The 27,026-nt window shown below is 45.3% G+C and overlaps 1 protein-coding gene across 4 annotated transcripts in view; it reads right to left on the reverse strand.

Annotated features, from left to right (window-relative positions):
* MCF2L2 (MCF.2 cell line derived transforming sequence-like 2) overlaps positions 1-23,420 on the reverse strand; it is a 302,991-nt gene extending 279,571 nt beyond the window's left edge. For all 4 annotated transcript variants that reach the window (XM_050964264.1, XM_050964267.1, XM_050964266.1 and 1 more), the window contains exon 1: positions 23,019-23,420. In XM_050964264.1, the coding sequence (XP_050820221.1) occupies positions 23,019-23,097 (79 nt within the window). In that variant the 5' untranslated portion in view covers positions 23,098-23,420. The remainder of the gene's footprint in view (positions 1-23,018) is intronic.
* Between the last annotated feature and the right edge of the window lie 3,606 nt (positions 23,421-27,026).

Below are 27,026 nucleotides of genomic sequence, written 5' to 3' on the forward strand. Positions count from 1 at the left end.
CTTCCTTTAGCTTCGGCCTACAACATGCTCTGCTGCCAGACGGCATGTTTAATCGCTGCTTTCCTTCCCTAAGGATGCATACAAGAAGGGAAGAGGGACTATTCCATATGCTCTAACTTGCTAAATGGACACCAAAAGGAGCTAATTGTTTGAGGCTGTTTGACTTCAGGCATTTTTTAAAAATCCCACTAAGCATTGATTAGCACCTAAATACCTTTGTAAATCTGGCCCCAGAGCAATACCCACCTCCTACAAAGCATGCCATGGGATCTTTCATGTCCACACAGAGGAGACATGACACTGGGTTTTAATGAGTGGCTGAAAGCTTCCCCACACAGTGAGCATCTGCACAGCATGATACTGTATTTATCTTCCCCAGAGGGAAGACGGACTGAGTTAAACCCATGGTTCCAAACCTCAGGCCCAATTCTGATATGCTTTCCTGGTCATTCAGGATCCTGTCTATACAGCTAAAAGATGCAATTACTCATAGACTCATAGGTCAGAAGGGACCAATCTGATCATCTAGTCTGACCTCCTGCACAAGGCAGGCCACAGAACCCCACCCATCCAATTTTATACACCCCTATCCCAGGACCGAGTTATTGAAGTCCTCAAAAATGGTTTGAAGACCTCAAGCTGCAGAGACACCACCAGCAAGCGACCCGTGCCCCACGCTGCAGGGGAAGGCGAAAAACCTCCAGGGCACCTGCCAATCCGCCCTGGAGGAAAATTCCTTCCCGACCCCAAATATGGCGATCAGCTAAACCCTGAGCATGTGGGCAAGAGTCACCAGCCAGCACCCAAGAAGGAGTTCTCCGCAGCAACTCAGTACCCATCGCATGCAACATCTCCCCGCAGACCATTGAGCAGACCTGTCTGGTGGTAATTCAAGATCAATTGCCCAAATTAATGATCCTATCATAACATCCCCTCCATATACTTATCAAGCTTTGTCTTAAAGCCAGGAAAGTCTTTTGCCCCTACTACTTCCCTCGGAAGGCTATTCCAGAACTTCACTCCCCTAATGGTCAGAAACCTTCGTCTAATTTCAAGTCTACTTACTTACGAGGTTCTGTATTTAAGCATTATACCACTAGCTCAAGTCAATCTAAACTTCTGTTACAGGGGGAGGCACAATACTGATATCCCAGTCTACCCCTCACCCAAACCAAGAGGAGGTACAAATACAAATCTAAAATATTTTTTAAAAGTCTCCCCCAAGTAGAGTTGGGAGGCCTGCCAGAGATTCCAGAAAGTCCACTATTGCCACTGATTTTAGATGGAAGGTGCTCAGATACCACGGTGATGGGCAGCAATGTAAAAACCTAAGGGTTCGTCCACACTTCAAGTTGGAGGTGTGCTTCCCAGCTCGAGGAGATTTTCTCACCCAGTGTGCTAAAAAACTGCCATGCAGCCACAGCAGCATGGGCGGTGAGATGGGCCAGACACCCAGAGGACCCACCTAGAGTTTCAGACAGGATCGTAGTTGGGAGGGGCTATCCCCTCCTACCACTTATGCTGCCATCAATTTTTAGCAGGCTAGCTATGCTTGTTCTGAGCAAGCCATGTCTCCTCAAGCAGGGAACTACACTTCCAGTTCCAAAATGTAGCAATACCCTGAAATAGACAGACAGGCAGTGTACAGGTCTTTAAATCCTCTCAAAAAGCAAAGTTCAAGTCTCTGCATCCTGGTACTAAGTGATCAAACTCATAATAGAGATTAACAGGATTTTTCTAGCCAACCCTGTTGTATTAAAGTTATGCTTCCTAGATGATACCTAGTCTCTAACACACCTGGCAGGAATTTAGCATCACATGGAGATTAATCAATTCTTCTGTTTGAAATAACCTTTTCTCTGTACATTATAAGATCAATAGGACAGCTTCTGTGTGTGTCATCAGCTTTGTTGTTAGCTTTCATGCAGCAAACACCAATATTGATCAATTTAGAAATGGAGCTCTCAGTTCCAAAGCAAAGTGTATTGTGTAACTGCAAACTTCAGACTCAAAGGTGGGGGCGGGATATTTAAAATCTTCCTTTGTTGTGATCTGGAAGGTTATTGATCGGTTAAGAGGCAAACGCTTGAGGGAGTAATTATAACCACAGCAATCCCATGAGGATACTCACTCCAGACCAAATATACATTTTAAGCAGTATTAAGGCTGTAACATAAATGACTAGGTTTGGGAGAATTTGATTTTAATTTTTTATTTATTTCAAACACATAATATCAATGTTTATTTTTAAGCATGTATATCTATTTAAATGTTCACCAGTTGTGGAAAATTGGGGGGGGGGCATAAATCAGATATTTAATGACAGTAGATGTGGAGACTCAAAAAGTTAAAGCTTTATAGCTATTAACACATAAATTGTCAACATTATGTGTCAAAATATACAAAGTAAATATCCTTAAATCAGACTGGTAAGAAAAAAAAGCTGCTTGAGAACTTATGTGCCTAGCTCTAAGTTTCCATCATCAATGAAAATGGTTCTGTTTGTGTGCACAGTGAAATCAATGTTCATCAACATTTGCCAATAAAAATCTAACCTTTCCAAGCCTATAAATAATCAACAGCCAGCAAATCCAAGCTTCTGGTTAATCATCATGTCTCTGCCACCCAGCCCTCCCGGAGCTTGTCTGCCTTTAGATTGCCAGTGGTTTCGTTTCTGTCCAGAAGAGGCCTTGCACATTGTGACCACTACAGAAACTTGTTTTTAATATTTATATCGCTGCAGCACCTATCATTGCTGTGCTAGGCTCTGTACAACCACAACAAAAAGATGGCCCTGCCCCAAAGAACTTACAGTTTAAGACAATAATAATAAAGTCACCATCCTAATACTATAGAAAGGGAAACCATCTTCTGTTTTTAATTTTTGTGCACTTGTTATAGTTACAAGTAACATCTAATTCACTAAAACAGAAAGGCATTAGATGGGGGGAGGAGGGAAAAGACGGTCTCTCTTTTTCAATTTGCCTACTCCAGGCATTTACAACACCTTGTTCATAGTACATTTCATTGTTTCCCAGTATAGCCAATTTCCTTGTTTGCGTGGGTCTTGCCAATAGCAGCAGGGGAAATCTTTTAAAATAACGCCCCCCCACGTCCCTCAGCATGGACTATAAAACTTGAGATGTGGGTCTCAGTGGCAGAGATAAGAAGCTACCTTTTAACTGTCTTAATTTTTAACGGCCTCGATTTGAAAGTACCATCATATCAACTTTAACTGACAAAATTTCTTTGTTACAACAGTTTAATGAGAGCCCCAGTCACCTGGGCAGAGTCACATTTCAACTTCTAAATAATTGTGTTTTTCAACTCACAAAGCACTGTGTGAGCCAACGAACCCTCATGCCATCCGTGTTGAGAAGGCAAGGCTCCACTTGACAGATGAGAAGCGCGAAGGCGTTTACTGGCCTCAGGAGTACCATGGTATAATGGCTCGATCGCGGTCTGGCACCCTTTGCCGACAGTTGCTCCAGTGGTCTCACCTCCCATGACAGGTCACAGATTAGCCCACTTCATCTGGGGTAATTATAGCCACACCCAAACTTGACCCTTCCCAGCACCAGCCAGGGCCACCCAGAGGATTCAGGGGGCCCGGGGCAAAGCAATTTCAGGGGCCCCTTCCATAAGAAAAAGTTGCAATACTATAGAATACTATATTCTCGTGGAGACCCCTGCAGGGCCTGGAGCAAATTGCCCCACTTCTGCCCCCCTCCCGCCCCGGGGCAGCCCTAGCACCAGCCCTCTGCATTGCTCTTCACCCACACACTCCTGGGCTCCTCCTCATTCTGCCCCTGAGCTTCTGCCTGTGGCCCCGCTCCTCCCAAGCCATGGACCCTCCAGGCTTCTTCCCTAGAATCTCTCTTCCCCCTGGCCTGCTTTAGGAGTCTCCCTTTAGGGCAGTGGTTCTCAGCCCAGGGCACCCTGGGTGCTGCGAGCAGGTGTCAGGGGGGCCGCCAAGCAGGGCCAACGTTAGACGCGCTGGAGCCCAGGGCAGAAAGTTGGAGTTTCACCACATAGGGCTCACTCCCGGGGCCCTGAGCCCTGCCACCTGGGGCTGAAGCAGAAGCCTGAGAACTTAGCTTCACAGCGCCCCCCGTGGGACGGGGCCACAGGCAATGGCCCTGCTTGCTACCCCCTAACGCCAGCCCAGGCTTTTATATGCAGAAAACCAGTAACTGTGGCGCAGGTGGCCCATGGAGTAGCAGGTTGCGGGGGCCGCAGAAGGAAAGGTGGAGAACCCCTGCTTTAGGGACATACCAGTTCTTTCCTGCAGGCCCTTCTATTGCTCCTTGCCCCTTTGACTGGGCCTTCTTCCGTAGCCCAGCTTGCGTCTCTCAGGCCTGGTCTACACTACGGAAATACGTCGACTTCAGCTACGCTATCTTATTTCGACTTCTCTCCCGTCCTCACGGCACGAGATCGACGGCCGCGGCTCCCCCCGTCGACTCCACTACCGCCACTCGCCCTGGTGGAGTTCCAGAGTCGACGGGAGCGCGTTCGGGGATCAATATATCGCGTCTCGTCTGACGTGATATAATCGATCCCCGATGAATCAATCACTACCCACCGATCCAGCGGGTAATGTAGACATACCCTCAGGGTTTAATTCCCTTTTCAACCCCACCCCCGTCAGGGCCTGCTGCCTGAGGGTGTTCCCTTCCCCTGAAGGCCAGCTTTTCTTCCCAGCCTTCTCCTAGCCTGACCAGGATCCCAGGGCTTATTCCTTGCCCCTGGGCTTCCTCCTCGCTATTCCTAGAGCGCAACTGCAAACTCTCTTCCTGCAGCCCATTTTTAAATGGTGACGCAGACCTGACTAAATAACCTATAGCTACCAACAACTATAATCCCTGAATACTTAGTACGTTTATATTCTCACTGCTCTGTGTCCAAGCCTCCTTCTGCTACAAATATCCTCTCTTTATATTAACCAGCTTGCTTCTGCCCAGCTGGGCTTCACGGTCTGTTAAGCCTGGCTCCCACTCCAGGTGCAGTCAGATAACATAACTGGCCTCTCAGGCCCATTCAGGGACTGTGCAGGTACTCACCCCATCACAGAACCCAAAGACAGAGAAGGGTTACAAATCAAAATGTAGGCAAGTCATTTCGGTAGAAATATTCAAATATGGGGGCTTCTAGTTAGGCATCTAAATTCAGCTTTAGGCAACTAGCGCAAGAGGCCTGACTTTCAAAGATGTGGGATGCTCTGAGTTCTACAGTGATACGGAGGGTCTTGATCTGGGACATCCTACACAGTTAGGGAATACATGGAAAGACAGAGAGAACAGATACTGAACAATGCAGAAATAGAAAGAAAAAATGGAGTGAAGTCAGAAAGGGAAGATCTAACAAAAACCCAGCGGGAGACAGCACATGACGTTATCAATCAGAAAAGAGATTGGTCATGCTACATTAAATACAGTGCTTGATAAACAGTACACTACTGCTTTATTCCTTTAAATTACAAGGGATGTGGCTTGGGGGGGTGGGTGTTTGGCCTGAGGGGCACAAGTATCTTTCATCCTGGCTAGTAGGTCTAATCCTTGGACTAGTAAGTGTCAAGTACGTTTCCCAAGCCCTGGTGTGTGCATGAATGGAACTAGAAAGAGACCATGACATTTAATTTTTGGTTGTGTTCTTAACTGTATGAGTGTTCACACCTAGACTTGCTTTGGAGGTAAAGAGCCAATGCAATCACCTGTCCCACAGCACACTCTCAAGCAATAACTAGTGTCTATGACCATCTGATCCTGGCCCCACTGAGGCGAATGACAAGACTCCTAAAGACTTCAGTGGGGCTAGGACTTGTCCCTCCCTACCAATCTTTCACTTTGCTAGTAGTATAATGAACACCCAGTCTGGGGCTGTCTTGCTGCTGGGAATCTGCATATAACAAGAACCATGGGGCCTGGTTCCCTAGCGTCAGTCAGGAGTAACCCCATTGAACTCAATGGAATTACTTCCATGTAAACCTGACATTAAGTTAGAGGAGAATCAGATCTCATTTGTCCAGCTGGCAGCGGTTGCTACAACATCTTGCACATCAGCATTGTATTTATGAACTGGCATAGCAGACTGCTGCTCCTGTATACAGGGCCAGCTGTAAAGAATTCATTGCCCGAGCCAAACTGGAAATCGTGTGGGCCAGCCACTTGCAATAAGCCATAGCTAAACGTTTTCCAGCCCCGAGTATTTTGTTTCCCTAGGCAACCGCCTAAGCTGCAGATATTTCAGAGCCAACCATGCTTGTATGAAATCTGTAACACAAAAGACTTAAATATGTGGATCAACATTCTGAAAACTCTTTCATAATTATAGGTGCCCAGATATTATCGTGATGAAGGACATATTGGTAGGTGGATGGATAGGCATGCTCTCATAGAGTCATTGGGAGTCTTTTCCGGGCTCTGAGTCAGGCCCACAATAGGATTTTTCATCCACACATCTCAACAACACTTCACGAAGATGAATACAACACCCCCGCCCCTGCATTTTAGCATTGGGGTAACTGAAGAGCAGAGAGAATACGATCAACATTTGAAAAAAAGTGTCCACTAATTTTGAGAACCCAGCTTGAGAAACCAGGCGCCTGACTTTCAGAGCCACCGAGCACACACAAATCCAATGGAAATGGGATTATATATGATTTATCCAAGGTCTCAATGCAAATCAGTGGCAGATCTGGGAATATAGCACAAGTCTCTGGACTACCAAAGTGGCACATGCAGCGCAGTGTCTCCCAAAGCTGTTTGCTGCCGTGGTTATGGGCCAGGTCAACTGTGTTCAAAATCCTAATGCTTGCCTTTGCCACAGGATAAAGGGCCCAACCTGGCTAGTTGCTGAGTGCCATCAACTCCTATTGTCTTGGATAGGATGTAAGGACTCTCGGCACCCTACAGGATCAGGCTCCAAGCTATGAAATAGTTATTGCCCAAACAATAAGTAATAAGATTCTGTACTATTTGTAGTGCCTAAGAGATCTAGTCATGGACCAGGGCCCCATTGTGCCAAGCTGGAAAAAGGATTTCAAGCCTGAGAAAAGGCAATGTATTGAGACTGTCAATGGCTCATTGATACGACTTGGCCAGATAGAAGAAGACTGGAGAAAAATGTATTGTGGTTTTTAAAAAGCAAGAAACAGCCAGATACTGTAAATCTCTACATTGGCAGAACATTTTAAGCAGATAATGTGTCAGCAGCACTACTTTTGATTTCTTCTGAGGTTCCCTCTGTAAGCTAATTGTCCATTCTGTGGTTGCACGATCCAGGTCAGGAATTGTGGTAGCCTTCAGCATCACAGTCTGAGTTAATAAACATGGGAGAGCTAGGAATGACTAGCAGGTCTCTGTTAAAGCTGCTGGATATGGTTAGCTGTGCATTCATTGTAACAGAGTCCGGTGACTCCTATAATGCAGTCCTGAGAGAGCGCTACATTCCCTGTGGCATACACATACCTCCAAGGCCTGGAATTGTTGTGACTGACCCTATAGCAGAGGAGCACTGCACATGGCTCCCTCTAGCCCTGACGGCACCACACAGCTGCATGTTCGCAATCAGAAGAGCAACATGAGATGGTCCTTCTCACCAGGGACTAAATGTGCTAGGCCTGATTTGCCTTTCAGTCACACGGGGTGTGGATCAGGAGTCAGGGTCTCAAAAAACACCTTACTTTCTCTCTCTCAAAATACTCTAGTGTAAATGAGAGAAGAATCAGGCCTGTTGTCAGTTGGGTGCTCCCCAGGGCAGTCAGCACCCAAATTTTAGGGCAGTTGTTATTTTAGAGAGGCGTTTTCAGGACCCCTCCAAAACACGTGTAGGAGGAGCTAGGCTGCTTTGGATTTTGCAATGCCTCAGCTGATCATGTTGAGCAAAACGGATGCTGTTGGTCACTCAGCAGCCACATGCATTTTATATACAGGCAGCTTGGCCTCCCTCTTGACCATGTCAGCTGGGACCTGCAGTTTTGTGCTGGCTGGGGAACGTCCCGCTAATAGCTGCAATAGATAGAGGTGAAAAGTGACTGTTTTGTATACTACACTCTTGAGAGCACCATAGATTTAAGTTGTCTGCATATATCTACGTGGCACTTAACCTGTAATCTAGCACTGCCATCCCTGTTGGCTCTGCTGAGTAACACAGTTTCCAGCTCTGCTTCACTTTGCTGCTGGAAAAATAGAAAATTTCCCATTCCTGGGAACAAAGAGAAAAAAATTCTGCCTCTCCAAGGGAGCGGGTACGTTCCTGAGCTCTGTCATCTTTATAACTGTGCAACGCTCCTTCCCACTTCTATTCTCTTCCACTCCCTAGCATTCAAGAGATTTCTGTCAGTGAGCAGGTGGAGAATCTGAACGCATGACAGACAAACAACAGGGGCTCAACACAGAGCAACTGATTGTCCAGCAGATGATTTGGTTCTAGGCATGGTCACCCAAACCTTACAGTCCATAAGCGTCACAGTCTTGGGAGAAGGGAGTTTCCATTAGTGCTCCTACAAATCTGGACCCTGCAGCTGTTGCCCAGGCCTAGAACTTCATTCTGTTTATCCCATTGCAAGGAATATAGCAATAATGGTCAGAGGCGGGATGCTCATCCCATCGACCATGTGTTCTTTGGATCTCCCTTTACTAAAAGTGTGTCATATCTACAGTGTGGCCAGATGTCCCGATTTTATAAGGACAGTCCTGATATTTGGGGCTTTGGCTTATATAAACACCTATACCCCACCTTCTGTTCTGATTTTTCACACTTGCATGTGTGGTCATCCTACCTATTTTTTGCCTTCTGTAGGGCTGAAGGGCAGCTAGATGCCAGGAGGAGAGGGAGACAAAGGATGGGCTTTTGATCTTAGTAACATCAGTGTAAATCCACCAAAAATGAACAAAGGTACTTTGGAATTACACAGGTCTAACTGAGTTCAGAAGTTGGACATGGATCTCTAGTAATACACAGGAGCAGTCACTTGTCAAATGCACATCTCTTATTCTCCTATTGCAGACAACATATTCTGCACTCAGATAGCACATTGATCAGAAGTACATGGATGGATCTCAAACTGACCACCCCACACACTGTTCATTCCCCGATCAGGTGGGCCTTCCACAGCAGAACCTGGTATGTGACAGTGAAGGTGTCTCTCCCCTTATATGAGGCCAAGGAGAATTTTGTTGCAAACACAGACTAACTAATGAACCAGTTCCTGCCATTAGCTATTGCAGTATTCCCCTATCCCATCCCTGGCCATTATTTGCAGGTGTCAGGGTTCCTTCCCCACTCTGAACTCAGATGTGAGGACCCACATGAAAGACCCCCTAAGCTTATTTTTACCAGCTTAGGTTAAAAACTTTCCCAAGGCACAAATTCCACCTTGAACAGTATGCTGCCACCACCAAGTGATTTAGACACAGAACCAGGAGAAGGACCACTTGGAGTCCTATTCCCCAAAAGTATTAACCCAAGCATTGCACCTCCCTTTCCTGGGGCAGGCTTGAGAATAACATCCTCACCAACTGGTATAGGTGAACACAGACCCAAACCCTTGGATCCTAAGAACAGTGAAAAAAAAAAAAAATCAATCAAGTTCTTAAAGGAAGTATTTTAATTAAGAGGTAAAAATCATCTCTGTAAAATCAGGATGGTAAGTACTTTACAGAATAACAAAAGACTCAAAAACACAGAGGATTTCCCCTCTAGCCAAAAACTTTACAAAAAAAGGAATAAATCTCCCTCTCAGCACAGGGAAAATTCACAAGCTAAAAACAAAAAAGATAATCTAATACATTTCTTTCTATTACTTACTATTTCTGCAATAGTAGATGCTTAGTTCACATATGGCTTAGGGAGATATATTTTTCCTGCCCTGTTTCTTTGTTGACTCTGGGAGACACAGACAAAAGACCTTCCCCCCCAGAGTTTAAAGCATCTTCTCCCCTTATTGGTCCTTTTGGTCAGGTGCCACCCAGGTTATCTGAGCTTCTTAACCCTTTACAGATAAAAGAAGAATTAACCCTTTACAGGGTAAAGAGGCATTTTATGCTACCCTTAGCTGTATGTTTATGACAGCAGGTTACTGTGGTCAGTGGTGTGGGTTCTGCTGTGCTAAGAAGTGGTATTTTTTCATCCATTCATTTTAAAGGGGGCTTAAAAAAAAACAAAAAAAAAACAAAAAAAACCCCACAATGCCTCTTTCCCCCTCCTCTCCAGATACCTGCACTTCATTTCCAGGTACATCAGTTTCTTTGCACATGGTGAGTCACATATAATAAAGAGTGATGCATCATACCAGGAATTTTGGTCCTTCTAGAAGATGCATCATTCTCTAGCACCATTTACTGTCTGTCTAGAAAGCAACATCACTGCACTGAATTTATTCCCCTGCCCAGAAAGAAACAGACCCAATGGTGCAGTGTTATCCGGTAGACGGAGCCCTAAGCTGGGAGCTTGGAGAACTAGGTTCTGTTCTCAGTTTTGCTAATGATTTTGGGCAAGTCATGTTTTTCTGAACCTCAGTTTCCCCAACTCTGATGTGGGGATGACAGTGCTCCACCGCCTTTTCTATGCCACTGTGAGATATGAGAGCTAAGTAGTATTGTGTAACTCAAGCATTCATCTTTCCTTGGTCCCTTAACTAAGGTCTGAAGAGAAGAATTCCTGCAGCCAAAACATTTAAGGCTGTAATCAGAGAGGAGGAGCTCATTAATTGCCATCACAAATGTTTTTGACAGTCAAAGAGCACTGTGCAGAATGTCTCATTGTGGTTTGGATGCTGAGTCAGCCCCCAATACAAAGGCCCTGATGGGTAAGACTTCAAGCACGTTGGTAGAAAGGGCAGGAGGGCTGGAGACCAGAGCAGAGCCATTAAGCTACTCAGAGCTTACTTTCTACTCAGCAGCACTGCAGCTCCTTCCATTGGCCCTACACCCTCTCCCCCCGGGGAGATGCCCTCTCAGGGGATTCCTTTGATGCAGACAGTATTGGAAGGCAAGAAAAGGGATTAAATAAGAGATGAGCAGAGAGATGGAAAAAGGCTCTCCAACTAACGAGCTTTCAGGCATTTTGATTGAGCACTAAGTGGCATATTTACAATGGGGCTGTTTCTTGAGCTTCTCTGGGACACAGAAATTTGGAACGGAGGGGAGCACTACCATCTCTTTCTCACACTCCGATGGATTTTAATTACCATTTATACCCAGACACCGGGATGCAGAATAATCACACCTACCCTCGCATCCACCAACCACTAAGCAAGCCCTGCCCTCCAGTTCAAACTAATGAGTGACATTCAGTGCCCATAGCCCAAGAGAGTTTGCACAGGGTGGTCTTTCTCACTCCACCAATCCAGAACTCCCCTCCTCCGGTCCAGACAGCAAACGTGAGAAGGGGGAGGTGCTGGGAAGCTAGATTATCAAGTGAGCCTGTCAGCAGCTGATTTGCTCCAATGATGATGACCCAAACTACAGAGTTTGCTTCCCAAACTGAGCCCCCCAGAGTTGCACAGCCCCTTCCCATAAGCTGGGAGCGCCTGCTTTCTACTGCACAAAAGCGTGGGTTCCTGTTCATCTCAAACCTACGCTTAGCAACAGAGCAAGGCAGACAGTTCCTCTCCATTCTTATCTTTATGGATTTTTTTTTCTGTACATGATATTTCAGTAAGCACGACCATAAAACACAAATGGGCTGAGATGAAATTCTGAACCTACAATGATGAGTTGCAGGATTTGGCCAAGGTTCTATCAACCCCTTCCCACCTTCCAGCAGAAGATATGTCAATCAGTTGTAACCCAAGTGTGCAACTTAGGGTATCAAGTTACAGCTCCATCTGCTTTTATGTGGCCAAAGAGCAGCACCACCCAGCACCACTCTTTTGCACCTGTGTCTAGCAAAGCACCTTCCTCTCCAATACCAATCTTTACATCACAATTCACATGTATGTCACCTCCAAAACGATCATGGGGCTGCACCATAAATCCATTTGGAGGTAAAAGCTAGTGCAATTTATGGGAGCTCATGGTACCTAACCAGGAGCACATTACGCTAGTGTTCAGGGATTTCCACGGGCTGCCCGTTGGTTTCCTGGGTAACATTAAGGTCTAATTCCCTAAATGCCCTGGAGATGTCTTACCTGTGCCACGCCACTGCAGCGGAGATCAGTGTGAGTGACTGGGAGTAGGAGAGATGGGGCTGCCAGCCATGAGTTCTCTGTGTGGGCCCCTTGGTTTCCAAATTAATTCTGCCCATAGGCCCCAATCCTGCAATGCCTTGCACATAGGTGGACCCTCATGCTCACGTGCAAAGCATTGCAGGATAAGGGCTGTCGTCTGATATACCCAAATCTATTGACTTGCCAAAGCCCATCTGTGGGAGTTTGGGAGAGCTGAAACAGTTGTGTGTGTATCTGTGCTTGGCTCTGGTTTCGCTTGCTTGGAATGGGAGCTTTTAATTGGCACTACGCCTCGTAAGTCTTGCCTCTGTCAGTGCAGTTGTATTCTGTTTTTAGCAGCAAAGAGTCCTGTGGCACCTTATAGACTAACAGACGTTTTGGAGCATGAGCTTTCGTGGGTGAATACCCACTTCCTCAGATGCATGTAATGGAAATATCCAGGGGCAGTTGTATATATTCTGTTCTGTTTTTAGTTAATGGAAAAGGAGCCTACAGTGGCAGGGGTTCTTTACTGCTGTACTGCATTTAAATGTATATGAATAAAAGACATTAAAAAGGTACCGTATAGTACACGAAGGCGAGGTAATCTGGAACAAATATTAGTAAAAATGGTATATGACTGAAAGAGGATCAGTAAACTATCTAGATTTTATTAATGTGAGACAGGAATGGTCCAATATCATAGGACTGGAAGGGACCTTGAGAGGTCATCTAGTCCAGTCCCCTGCACTCATGGCACGACTAAGTGTTATCTAGACCAGCGTTTCTCAAACTGGGGTCTGCAGACCCGTGAGGGTCCCCAAGGGTTCCCCAGGCCTCGCTGATCAACTCTTCCCCTTCCCTTCCAGCGACTCCTGCACACTAGAAGTCCAGCGGCGCAGCACAGCTGGGGCAAGCCTCTTATCTGTCCTCGCTCCGGGCTGCTCCCAGAAGCAGCCAGCATGTCCTTGTAGCCCCAGGGCAGGAGGGACAGGGGTCTCCATGCATTGCCCCCTCCCCAAGCGCCAACTCTGCAGCTCTAATTGGCCAGGAGCTGTGGCTGCATGGGTGGTACCTATGGGCAGGGGTAGCGCGTGGAGACCCCCATGGCCAGACGGATGCACACCCAAACTCCCTCCCTCCCTCCCGGAGCCCACACCCCTCATCCCCTCCCGCACCCAAACTCCCTGCCCAAGCCTGATGAAAGTGAGTGAGGATGGGGGACAGCGAGCAACTGAGGGAGAGGGGAGGGAGTGAGCAGAGGGTGAGGCCTCGGAGAAGGGCATGGCAGGGGCATGGGCTCGGGGAAGGGGACAGGGCACAGGCTGAATGGAGGGGCTTCAGGGTCCCCAGAAATGTGTAAATCAAAATGGGGATCCTCAGGTTGCTAAAAGTTGAAGAACTGCTGACAGGTGTTTGTCTAACCTGCTCTTAAGAATCTTCAATGATGGAGATTCCAAAACCTATCTAACCAATTTATTCCAGTGCTTAACTATATGCAGTCAAATTATTCCAGGTTATTGTATAATCTATATATCACTCCTTCCTACAAAGCTGTTTCAAGTAGTGATGTGTCCCACTGGTTTATGCTAGGCGGTAAATCTGATTCTCAGACTCCAGTTCCGCTCCTCTGTTGCTTTATAAAGAGTTAGTACATTTTAAAAGAGCTCTAGTTATTGGGCTGAAATATGCATATTAAGATGACCAGGTTACATGGCTGTAAAGAAATCCCAATGGGAGATCTGGGAAGAGTGCTTGTTTATACCCGTCTCCTTGCGTTTTGAGTCAAGCCCTGCATGGGAGAGGGGCCACAAAGCCTAGCAGAAGGGAAGTCACTTCCGTCAGTGATAAACAGCATGCGTTTGTGGTGTATCCAATTGCCTGTGTCTGCACCCCAAGCACACTAGTTCCAGCTCCGAGGGGTTCAGAAGGCATGGAGAAGTGAAGGCTGCTAAGAAAGGCTTTCACTGCCAGAGACTTCTCTAATGGTATATCTGCTACATTGCCAGAGATCCATGCCACCTTCCAGCTGTGGGGTCCCAACTGCAGGGAGTTCATACCAGTGGGCTACCAGGGAGGAGGGAAGTCGGTCCTCCCACTTGAACTGAATTCAGAGGCCCATATGGGGTACTGCCCCTACAGCTCTAAAGCCCTCACCTGCATGTCCCACTCCTCAATGGGTGTGTCTATACTGGAGCTAGAGGTGTAAATTTCAGCTCGAGGAGACACCTGCATTAGCTCTGATCAAGCTAGCATGCTGAAAACAGAATTGTAGCTGCAGCAAGAGAGGCTCGTAGCCTCAAGTACATCATAGGGTCTCAGAGAAGAAAGATCATATAGAAGATCATAGAATATCAGGATTGGAATGGACCACAGGGGGATCATCTAGTCCAACCCCCTGTTCAAAGCAGGGCCAATCCCCAGACAGATTTTTGCCCCAGATCCCTAAATGGCCCCCTCAAGGATTGAACTCATAACCCTGGGTTTAGCAGGCCAAGGCAGGCAGCCTCTCCTGCTGCTTGCACCACCATGGCGACATTTCTGTTTTTAGCAGACTAGCTTGATCAGAGATAGAGTCATAGATTCCAAGATCAGAAGTGATCGCTATGATCACCTAGTCTGACCTTCTGTCTAACACAGGCCATAGAAACCCCCACCCCACCCCCAAAATAATTCCTAGAGCAGATCCTTTAGAAAAACATCCAATTTTGATTTAAAAATGGTCAGTTAGAGAGAACCCACCACGGCCCTTGGTAAATTGTTCCAGTGGTTAATTACTCTGTTAAAAATGTTATATCTTATTTCCAGTTTGAATTTATCTAGCTTCGATTTCCAGCCATTGGATTGTGTAATACTTCTCTCTGCTGGACTGAAGAGCCATTAGATATTTGTTCCCCATGTAGATACTTACAGACTGTAATCAAGTCACGCCTTCTCTTTGTTAAGCTAAATAGACTCAAAGAGCTTCATCACTCTAAGGCCGGTTTTCTAATCCTTTAAATCATTCTTCTGGTCCTTCTCTAAACCCTCTCTATTTTATCAACATCCTTGAATTGTGGGCACCAGAACGGGACACAGTCTTTCAGCAGCGGTCACACCAGTGCCAAATACAGAGGTAAAATAACCTTTTTACTCCTGCTCAAGATTCCCCTGTTCATGCATCCCAGGATTGCATGAGCTCTTTTGGCCACAGCATCACATTGGGAGCTCGTGTTCAGCAAATTATCCACTATGAGCCCCAAATCTTTTTCAGAGTCACTGTTTCTCTTCCCAGGATAGAGTCCCCATCCTCTAACTATGGCCTACATTCTTTGTTTCTAGGGTGGATACATGTACATGTAACCATATTAAAATGCATCTCTCTAGTGCGGGTATGTCTACGATTTACACCTTCCAGCTCTAGTGTAGACATACCCTGTATTATTCACCACCTATAAGAAACCATAGAGAGAGCTGTTGAGACTCCCTGGGCCACAGCACCAGCAGTGTGCAGAAAGCATCTCGCTCTAGGTCTTCTTTACATCCAATGGCCACAACTCCACCTCCAAGCTCTCCTGCCACCTGGCCCAAATCAGCCCCTGGGGAGGCTGAGCCCAGGAGATGGGGTCATGAGGCCAAGAAGGGGGAAGGGATTTGAAGAATTTATATCCCACTGTCTGTTGTCAGACTGTTACGTCAATCACAGCCCTGAGATCCATTTGGACTCTCGGTGTGATTGGTGCCAAAATAACCAGGCAACAAAAAACAAACTCCTCCACTTATGACTGGCCCGAAGACTGTGCCCCATCCTACCAGACACAGACCCGGTCACAGCGATTTACACATTTGTGACCTCCAGGCTCAAGTACTGCAACTTGTTATACGTGCCCTGGAAAAGCTTCATCTGGCTGCAAAATACAGGCCAGTGAGAGCACACAGCCCTAGTGCTCTGGTGTCTGTGCCAGTTCCCCACTGAGCACAGAGTGTAATTCATGATCCTTCCTTTCATTCGTTCAGATATTTCTGACTACCTGAGTGATCACCTTATGCACCCACAACCTCCCTGACAGCCTACATGCCGCTGGGAAAATGAAACTATGATCAACCAGAGGAAGGTGTCCAAGTATGGGAGCAGAACTTACACAGGAGCTGGGACCAGCGTACTCAGCTCATTGACACAGGAGAGAAGAGACTGCGGGCATCACCAGGACTAACTGCAAGACTCAGCTCTGCCATTTAGCTTTCCCTCGGTAATTGCTTCGCACACCAACAAACACCCACTCAGCTACAGAAACGGAAACAAAAACACCCAGAAACTAATCAACTATTTCTGCTATTGGCCGGAAAAGAGGGGAGAGACTGTGTTAGCAATAGCACACACGCTATGTGAGGCCTGTAGAAATAGGAAGATGGGCCTTGCCAGACTGGATCAGACCCAAGGTCCATCCAGTTCAGTATCCGGTCTCTGCCAGGGGCCGCACCAAATGCTTTAGAGCAAAGTAGAGTATAATCTGCCCCCATCTGTCCTGTGTTTGTACAGTCCCTAGCACAATGCATTCCTGGTCCATTGTCACCTTTGCTGTATGTGGTCCCAATTATATGGTTAAAATAAGGAATGAGGCAGTTAGGGATGATCAGTCCCTATGTGAGGGGAGCGGGTAAAACCCTCTCTAATGGTTCCTTGATGGCAGATACACTGATTTTTAGATTAGACGTGCCTGCTACCCTTTTTATAGCCAATTATAATAAACGCCCCATGTTTTACCATGCCTTGCTTGACTATCGTCAAGGCTATTTTTAGCCAATAGATTTTTGGGGCTACTTATAGTTCAACACATTTCTATAGAACATGAACAAGCAGCATTTTATAGGCTACACCATGTCTGGGGTTCCTAAGAGCTACAGTAACACAATTCATAGCAAGAATATCCAGAGTGGTGGTTGTGAAGTTCTTGGCCTCAACGGCTTCCTATGGCCGTGAGTTCTGCAGTTTATCGCACACTGCATGAAAAAGCATTTACTCTTGTTGGGTTTGAATCTGCCACTTTGTAATGCCATTGAATGTCTCGTTGTTCTGGTGGTAGGAGATGGAGACAACATGCTGTGGTGTTACCATTTCCACTGGTTCTGGAAGCCGGTTAGCCTCTTTATTCCCTCCCTACATTCTGAGTCAAATGACCATATAACTAGGGCCCTACCAAATTCATGGTACATTGTGGTCAATGTCACAGTCATAGGATTTTTAAAATCATAGTTTTCATGATTTCAGATATTGAAACCTGAAATTTCACGGTGTTGTAATTGTAGGGGTCCTGACCCAAAAATAAAGTGCGTGTATGTGTGGGTGGTGGTGTGGGGAAATCACAAGGTTATTTTAGGGGTGAGAGGTTTGCGGTACTGCTACCCTTACTTTGGTGCAGCTGCCTGAAGACCTGGGCCCTCAGTCAGCAGCCGCTACTCTCCAACCACCCAGCTCTGAAGGCAGCAGCAGGGGTGGCATGGTATGGTATTGCCACCCTTACTTCTGCACTGCTGCTGGCAGGGTGCAGCCTTCAGAGCTGGGCACCTGGCCAATGGCCACTGCTCTCTGGCCTCCTAGCTCTGAAGGCAGCACAGAAGTAAGGGAGACAATACCATGACCCCCCTAAAATAACTTTGTGACCCCCTTTGCAACTCCCTTTTGAGTCAAGGCCCCCAATTTCAGAAATACGGGTCTCCTCCATGAAATCTGTATAGTATAGGGTAAAAGCACACACACAAAAATCAAATTTCACAGGAGGAGACAAGATTTCACAGTTTGGGACGCATTTTTCACAACCATGAATTTGGTAGGGCCCTACATATAAGTATCTTGGGTAGGTATAGGGAAGAATCCAGAACACTATTCCAGATCCATTGTTTGACAGTTTCACATGTTCTTTATTTCTGAGAGTGACTCAACAAAAATGTATTAAGTGCATTTGTTTGTTTGAAGTACAAGGTGTTACTTAAAGTCCCATGAATTTGCACATTTTGGGAAATAGAAAACAAGCATCAGCAAGATTTTATAAAGCTACACCGGTTATGTTTACAAGCTTTGCTTACTGTTTGGTTTTTAAAAAGCCAGGGAATATTTTTTTTAATAGCACCCCTTCTGTCTTGTAATGAATTAATCTGATTTTGCAATTAAACAGGCCAATGAAGCACAACAGGAGAAAACAGAGTGACTGACCTGGGAATAAAACACCCCACCACATTTTTGCAGATTTTGCAGGGAAACCCCTGCAGATTTAGCAAACATTTCTTTGCAGATTTCTATTGTCCCTCTTCATGGGCAATGGAACAAAGGACACACCCTCTGTCTGTATCAGAGAGCAAGGTGAGGAAAACCAATGCTTTCTGGCTGATGCAAAAAGGTCTGTCATCACTAGTTGCTCATCAGGTCTAGAACAGATCCAAATAAATGTACTTGAAATGAGATCCTGAATTGCGTGAATGCTTGGAGGTACTCTGAGACCAAGGGGAGAATGATCCATGGACATTGTGGTTTTCTTTGACTTTATTTCAGTGGGGTTGCATTTGCACAGGAGTAACAAAGGGCTCAATCTGATATAGTACGTTTAAGGAAGATTGCATAAGAAGTTAGCATTAAGAGTGCTGTACACCGGACACAGATTAGCAATGTTACTATGCTCTACGCAGAGCTGTGATAATATATTAAGATAACTGGTAGTTTCGCAGCACAAGACAGATGTTGTGACACTAGTACGTGAAAAATTAAAATTATCAATCTCGGCCAATTCCATCTTGGATTATTACATTCCGCTGACCTAATTTCCTCCTGCACATTCAAATGGATGCAGTATCCTCCTTCACTTCCTGTCCTTCCCTGTAGCATGGCCTTGTGCTACAGCCAAATTTTACCCAACTGTCCTCTGCCAGAGATAGAACCCAGGAGACAGGAATTGACATCCTGTGGTGAATTCATAGGCCTGGGAGTCAGGGGATCTCAGTTCTGTTCCTGGCTCTGCCACTGACTCTCAGGATAACCTCGGATAAGTCACGTCACCACTCTAAGCCTCAGTTTCCCCATCTGTAAAATGGACAGTATTTACTTCACTGAGCCATGAGAGGGTACAACTAAATATTTGTAAAGCACCCCGAGACTGCAGAGGAAAACTGTGATATAAGTGCAGGTCCTTTTTTTTAATTTCATGCATAGTTTATATAGCAGGTTGTACACATGTTAAGGTTTTAGATCAGTACTTCCGCTACATGAGAAGCTAACAAACCAGCTCATTTTGACCTGGTCCTCATTTTCAGAGGCAATGAGCACCCACAACCTCACCTGAAGTCAAAGAGTGCTGTGGATGCTCAGCATCTCTGTAAACCAAGCCTCTATGGTATAGAGCAGTTTAATGGAAACATAGGGTACAAATTCAGTTGCTTCCTAGTTAATATGCTGACATCTGTCCTGGTGGCGTTGCATCATTACATAAGTCATTTTAAAGAATAAAATCTTGTCACAAAAGTGGGACACTTGGTGGGTGTGCTCATCTGCAATGCCCAGAGAGCTTTTTCCATTCACAGCAGAGCTGGGAACAGGCTGCCAGGCGTGGGTGACATTGTGGGGGCATGCAGGTTTATTCCTGTGGGTTTTGCAAGCCGGAAAAATTAAAGAATTCCCACACAAAGACACAGCCGCTGTCAGCCCCAGGCCCCAAGCGTGGGTTCTTCTCTCCATCATAACGAACAGCTTCTCACCCATCTACCCAAGGAACACAATCTTGCAAGGTCACAAGTGTCGCTCAAGGAAAGTGTGTAAATTTTTCTTTTTTTAAATCTATATCTGTTCTTGAGACAATTTCTGTAGCGAACTCTGGTGACATTGCCAGTGCTCTCTGGACCCTAAGGAGAAATGCTAGAAGAAAATATACAAAGTGCACAGTTCTAGTAACCTTAGGCCCCTTTTTGTTCTCATCAACACCAGTGCAAAGCAAGAGTAACTCCACTGAAATTAGAGAAAGCACACTGGTGCTAAACAAAAAAAACACACCAAATCAGGCATCTGTTGTTCAGCACTGAGAAAAAGACGCTTTACAAGGTGCAGGTCATCAAAAGGGTATGTGCAGAGGTAAACTAGTCACTGTGCCCTACATATTTGGACACTGATCCTGCTATGGGCTTTAATGCATTGACTCTGTGCAGGTACAGGGGACAATTGCATGGAGCTCAGGGAAGAATCAGGGTTTGTGTTTGGAAACACAGAGTCCCTGGAACCAACACTTCGATCCTAGGAGACTTAAATCATCCTTTCCAAGCAGATAAGCTGATTTCCATGTAGGAGTTGGCTTCTAACCATTAGAAAGGAGTATGGTTCTGAAACAGCCTTCCAATACGAGTTACAGGGGCAAAAAACCTAACTAGTTTTAAGATGGAGCTTAATAAATTCATGAACGGGATTACAGGATGGGATTTCCTGTGATAGCAGGGACAGGACTCAATGAAATAGGAAATCCTTTCCAGTCCTGTTCTCTATGTTCCTAGTTTCATATGCATGTGACACTCCCATATGAGACATTTAAAAACGGAGGTCTTGTCTACTTTGCCTGGACATTAAAGATCCCATGGTACTTTTTGTAAGCAGAAGAAGCTAGCTCATATTCAAGTTTCCTCTTCCGCCACTTCTCACTATTGTGCTGTATTTCCACCCCAGAAGTAGCTGCATCGGACTGGGGTTGAGTGTCGACAAGTGTGAATAGTGCTTTGGGTCTTCTTGGAATTTTGAGAGGTTCTCAGTGCACTGAGCTTGCCCACAACCACTGCCATATAGAAGGACTTTTTTATTTAATAAGCGGCTGCTGATTCAGCTAACATGACTCACATTAGAATATGTGATTCAGAAAAAACAGTGCATCAGCAGAGGGTTATGAAAAATGTTTTTTAAAAAAAGATGGATTTTGTTTTTAATCACTTCCATTTTTGTACAAATATATTTTGGTTACATTATTTTATATAAATTTGCACTCTCTATGGAAACATTCAGATCAGATTTCCAGGCCCTGAACTATTCAGCAACAGAGAATTTAGCTCTAGTACTCAGAGCAAGGTTTAGAAATCTGAGTTTTATTCTCCCACTAGCACTGAGCTGCTGCAAGATCTTGGGAAAACCACTGAATTTCCCTGCACCTGGGTAATATAGATGTAATACATCCTCAGCTGCCAGGAGACATGTGAAGATTAATTAATGTTTGAGAAGGGCTTTGGATGAAAAGAGCAAAGCAATAGTCTTACCATTAATGGTCAAAGCAGATTCCTACATTTCTAAAGTCCCCAAATTGAGGCTGACATACCTCTAATTTATATATTACCAAATCCTGGCATTCATCTTCAAATGTATCAAAAGGTTCTACTTTTCTGTGAAGGGAAGAATTAAAGTGTTAATATAGCAGATGCGGGGTTTCAAGAGAGCCTAAGGAGACAGAGGAAGGGAAGGAAATTGATGAATGCTTAAATCCCATAAGCACCTTTGAAATCCCAGCCTTACAAAATAATAATATTTGCCTCAAAATTAATGCCAGAGTCTTTAATTCTATTTTTCTGATTGACACAAATTCAGACAATACATAATTAATATTACTGTTACCTAGTAGCTTTCACATACATCTCTCTTTCTTCTTGGTCTAATTCCTGATCCTGCAAACTCTTCTACAAGGCCAAACCCTAGCACCCCCATCAATCAAGCCACAATGAAGCCAGGCACAGAGGCCCATCCATTTGGAACACGTTACAGGACTGGGTCTTAAATTTAAATTCTATACATTTTCAAATGTAAATTCTACATGTAAACTTGTCTAATGCAATAATCAGCACAAGCCCACCACCAACCATTTAGCTTCTACAAGAAGGGTTAACGAACACACAGAAACATCTGGATCTAAAGTGTTATTGTACATTACTTGAAAGCCAGGCTTTGAACCCACCCTATTTTAGCACAGATATTACACAAATTCAATGTGCTTTCACTGTCCTTTGCATTCATAATACATAACCCATTACAGAAATTGACAGCTATAAAAATATGCCTCCATGCCTAGTCAATTAAAAAAAAAAGAAGTGTTCTCTTCGCCTTGTTTAACAGCCACAATCAGTTGTTACTCAATTGTATGCCTCAAGATAAGGGTACAAAAGGCACACTCCACTGTCTTATTAACTTGATTATTTTCATCTGGTAAAATTCATGCTTTGAAACATTGCAGATGAAGTCATTAATGGGCAGTTTCTTGCAGTTGTTTGCTTGTCATTGTCAACACCTGGATAGCAGGTTAAACCACCACCTCCTCACACAGCGTGCCCAAAGGTTCAGTGCATCACAGGATTATTAATCCTTCAGAGATTAACAAAAGAAAAAAAAACCTACCAGGCGCCTGGGATTGAAAACAGTTCTCATTCAACTGCCCTACGGTCTGCCAGAACCCTTCAAACAGCACTGACAGTAAATATACAGAAACACATTTTAACTGGCTGCAATTTTAGTTTCACAAGATAGCGCTGTGAAGACTAGCACGATACATTTTGTAGAGAGCCCCTAAAACAGCCCCTGCCTTACAGCATTCATCTGCAGACATTACTAGCAGTGGAGATTTAATGCAATTCAATTCACAATAAGCACATATGCATTTTTTTTAAAGTCAAAGAATTGCACATTGGACAAATGCATTAACCAAAAGATATTTTGAGGGCAGGATGTTTGCAATTCACTGATTGCTCCGAAATCCCCCGCAAGGTGTGTGTCACAGAAAGCTGCAGCCTAACGCACAGCAGCCTCGCCTCCCAGCCTGTGGAGGAGGTGAAGAGAAGTGAGCCCAAAAATCCATGCAAAAGGTAGGGGGAAGAAAAGATACCTTACCCACATGAGTGATGACTGTAGCCAGTCGCTGGGTTAGCTCCTGATGTGACATCTCTTCTTCTTTTAACCAAAAAAGCATTTCACAGACGCACTGCACAGCATTCAAAAAAAAAAGGCAACTGGAGTGGGAGGCTACACACACACAAAGCAAGTACCACTCCCAGGGTGGGATTTTTCTAGGCTCCTTACATCTCCTGGGCACTGGGCATCTCCTGCAGTTTGCAACCCTGCATGTGTGGGAATAACCGCCTAACAAAAGTTCTTTGACATGAAAGGTAACAAAATAAAAAAGCGGAGTTAATTGCTTCTGGGTTTTTTTCCCCTCTCCTCTTAAGAATGAGGCAAGGAATAAAGAGAAAAATCAGCAGCGAGATACCTGCCTCCAGGGAGGCTTGGGGATGGTAATGCTTTTGAGTCAGGAAAAAATCCTGGAGCTATGGAATATTGTAAAGAGGAGTAGCGCTTGCAAAGGGAAATCACACCATCTCTCCTTTCTCAGGCGTGGCTGGGAGGAGACTAAGAGCCACTGGTGCTTCCTTGCCCCCACCCGCTCTACCTTTGGCAGTGAGAGATGTATGTCCATTTTAAGTCTCATGCTTGGTTGACCTTCAAGGATAAAGCGCGCACACATACTGAGCCTAGGGAGTATGTTAAAATCCTCATCACGTCTCTTCAGGAAACATTGGACAAAGAGAGAGGTGCGGTGGGCTGTTTAAAACGTGAGCTCATGCTATGGATCTGACTATTACTCTGCCCTTGGGTTTGGCAGGATTTTTAAAGGCACCTTCCCCATTGCAGAGAGTGAACAAAGCACCAGGTGAGGACAGGGGGCAGAAAGTGAGCCCCTACCCCACTCTCCTGCGAGGTGATATTGACAAGCCCTGTGCCTTGGCTTTTCCTACCAAAATCCTCCACTGATCCAAACCACCCCAATGTTATTCTCTGCTCAGGGAATTTTCCCTGGGGAGTGGGAGGTTAATCTCAAAAGGCCCTGGTTTTAATAAGAAAGAAAGAAAGATGTGAAATACCAGTTTACAATGGAGAAGCCACTTCACATGCGAAATAAATATCCAACACCGAGGGAGTATTTACATTTGCCCTTCTGATGGCAGTGTAATGTTATTGCCCATCCTGGGTCTTGCCTGCTGTTTTTGCCAGCATCTACTGTTCTACATGTAGACAGATCCCTGCACAGATACAAAATGTGTATCCACTTCTGATCTGCCGATATCCACATCCGTAGATATAAAGCGGATAGCCGCAGATTTGCAGGGCTCTACCTATAGGCATAGGCTGCTAAAAATAAACCAAACTAGCGCTTACAGGGGGCCAGCATCTTAGGTCCAGAAGCCGAGCTGAGACTCTAGATGGTGCAAGGGAAAAGAAGCTGTCTAGTGGTGGACGATAATGAGCCCCCTGAGCGTCTAGCTGCCCTTTTGAGCTGCAGTAATGGATAGAGAAGCCTTCAGCAGTTTCTGGTTATGGATCCCAGCTGCTAACCAAGAGGAGTAAAAAGGGGAAGCAATGGCCCCAAAGCCACAAAACATGATCCCCCTGCTGCAGGCAATACAAAGTTTGTGCAGGGAAGTTAGAACTCCCCCACTTCCAACTCCCTTCCAATCAGTACATTTTCCTCCTTCAAAGCCTGCCTAGAGATCAATGTAAATTGAATTTTACTGGGAAAATGGGACAGCTGAGTGCAAATTTATTAGCTATTTAAAGTTGGAAAAAATGGAATGCATTTCCTAGAGATGGGTCCCACTCACAAGGTGTGGCTGCAGATCACATTCCAGATTTTTCCAAAACTCAGGGTTGTTTGGATCCAGGGTTTTTGTTTGGACCCGCCTCTTTGCAAACTGCTAGAGCATGTAGGTAAAATGTGCCAATATCAGCTGCCACCTACCAGATCTCCCAACAGTCTTCGGTTTTGCAGGAGTCTCCTGATTTGATCCCCAAATGCCCTGGGTCCTGTCAAAGTAGCTCCTGTCCCCCAGGGCTGGCTGGGCTCAGCTCCCTGCTGTGGGCATTGCAACCGTTACCTGGCCCCTGCTGGTGCACAGGGTCGCATTGCTGCTCAGCTTTGTCTTGGCCGCCTGGATAGGGAGGCAGCCAGGATACATCTGATTAAGTGGTGTCACAACCTGGTGGGACAGGAACTGCAGGAGTTCCTGATACGGGGTGAGCATAGGGTGGGCTCGCTCGCGCTTCAACTCCCTCTCTTTGGACCTTCCAACCCCCAGGCATCCCACCCACACCAGGAACAGGGCCTGCTTTAGCCACTTGAAACATTGGGAACAATTAAATACATCTACCTGAGCATACATGTTAGATTACAAAACCGTTCATGGTTAATGTTTATTTGATGTTCATTTGCACAGCAACTACAGTGTTGCTAGGGGTTTTGCATACAGGTAAGAAGGCCCTGTCTCTGCTAATGGAATTTCTGTAACTGTGGCAGAAGTGGGGTGCTCTGTAATAATCTATGAATAGTGTCTTGTTGACGTGGTTATTGGGATATTTGCTCTATGAATATGTTGGGTTATTTTAATAGCAAGGTGTTGGAGAAACAAGCAGGGACCCAGACAGTGGCTCAAGATAGCTACCCATTTGCCAACACTTAATGCAGGAGCCATTTGCCTTCATGTCCTATCTACAACCCCCTATATAGCTCACCAAACTGGTTTTGGGCAGAATGGTCCAAGACCAGGAAACTGAGGAGAACAAAGATCCTGATTCCTGACTAGTTTTAAAAGGACTCCATCAAGCAGGGAGGAGACACAGTTGTCAAGGACCTGTTTGGAAGGACAGACTGACAGCCAAAGCCACCCACCAGGGTGTCTGAAGAAACCAGGCCTTCCTAGGCTCCCTTCACAATGTAGAAGCACTTAGGTAAGACAGACTTGTGTGTAGACCTTTCATTGGTTTAAAATCCTTTTACTCTTATGTTCTGCTTTGTTCCCACTGTTAAGATTAAACAATACTTGGGTTTGAGAGGGCTGTCTGGGCACTGTATTGTTCACTGGTCACAGCTCAAAGGGAAGAATAGCAATAACTTACCCAGTCAGGCCTGATAGAGAAACATGGGTGGTCCACAAGGTACTGTATATCAGGGCCTGGTCTAAGAGTGGCACCATCATAGGACTCCATGCCAGGAGGGGTAAAGGGGCGAGGCCTGAAACCTGAGGAGCTGCATTGAGAGAGACCAGAGAGGAGTCAGAAGTGCAGCTAGCCCGGTATCGTGACAGTAAGTTTCTCCATCCTTGGGTTGGTCAGGGGGATTGAACCCTTCCGCACCAAAAAACACGGACTCCCCCTCTATGGGATGAAAGTCTTCTCCGGAAAGGATGGTTTAGCAGTGTCCATTATGATGATTTGTATGATAGTTGTGAGTAGATGCCTGACTGAGACTGGGGCACTCTTGTGGTAGATGCTGTACAAACACACAGAGACAATCCCTGTACTGGCTAGCAATCCACTGGAGTAGGGTTTCTCCCCTTCCCTCCCCCCCGCCATTATACCTGTAAGGGAAACATTATATACTAATGTCAATTTCCTATAATTCAGAAAAACAGACTGAAGAGTGTAGGAAGAGAAAGATTAATATAGATTTTGCTCTTAGGTTATAGGTCCATGGGCCAGATTCTTGATTTTGGATACACCTTGCAAATCTGGAGTAATTCCTTTGAAGTGGATACTCTAGATTTATACCTGTGGAAATGAGATCAGAACCTGGCCTGTTTTGTTTATATAGTCAAACAGAATTTTATAATCTGGACAACTCAGCTGATAAAATGATGTCCAAGAGGCAAAAGAATTTGATTTCTCCATCCAATGATAGCCTGATCCACTAACAATTATCTGTTAGCTCTAGAATGAAACAGATGAGGCCAAAGCATTGTAACCAGATTTAGTAAATAATGTACCAATAAATTACACTTTGCACACAAGAAAGATTTACAAACTCTTATGGCCTCACCAGATGGGTTTGAAAATGATTTTGACCTGCAG

Source organism: Gopherus flavomarginatus, chromosome 8 (assembly GCF_025201925.1).
Source record: "Gopherus flavomarginatus isolate rGopFla2 chromosome 8, rGopFla2.mat.asm, whole genome shotgun sequence".
Taxonomy (NCBI): domain Eukaryota; kingdom Metazoa; phylum Chordata; order Testudines; family Testudinidae; genus Gopherus; species Gopherus flavomarginatus.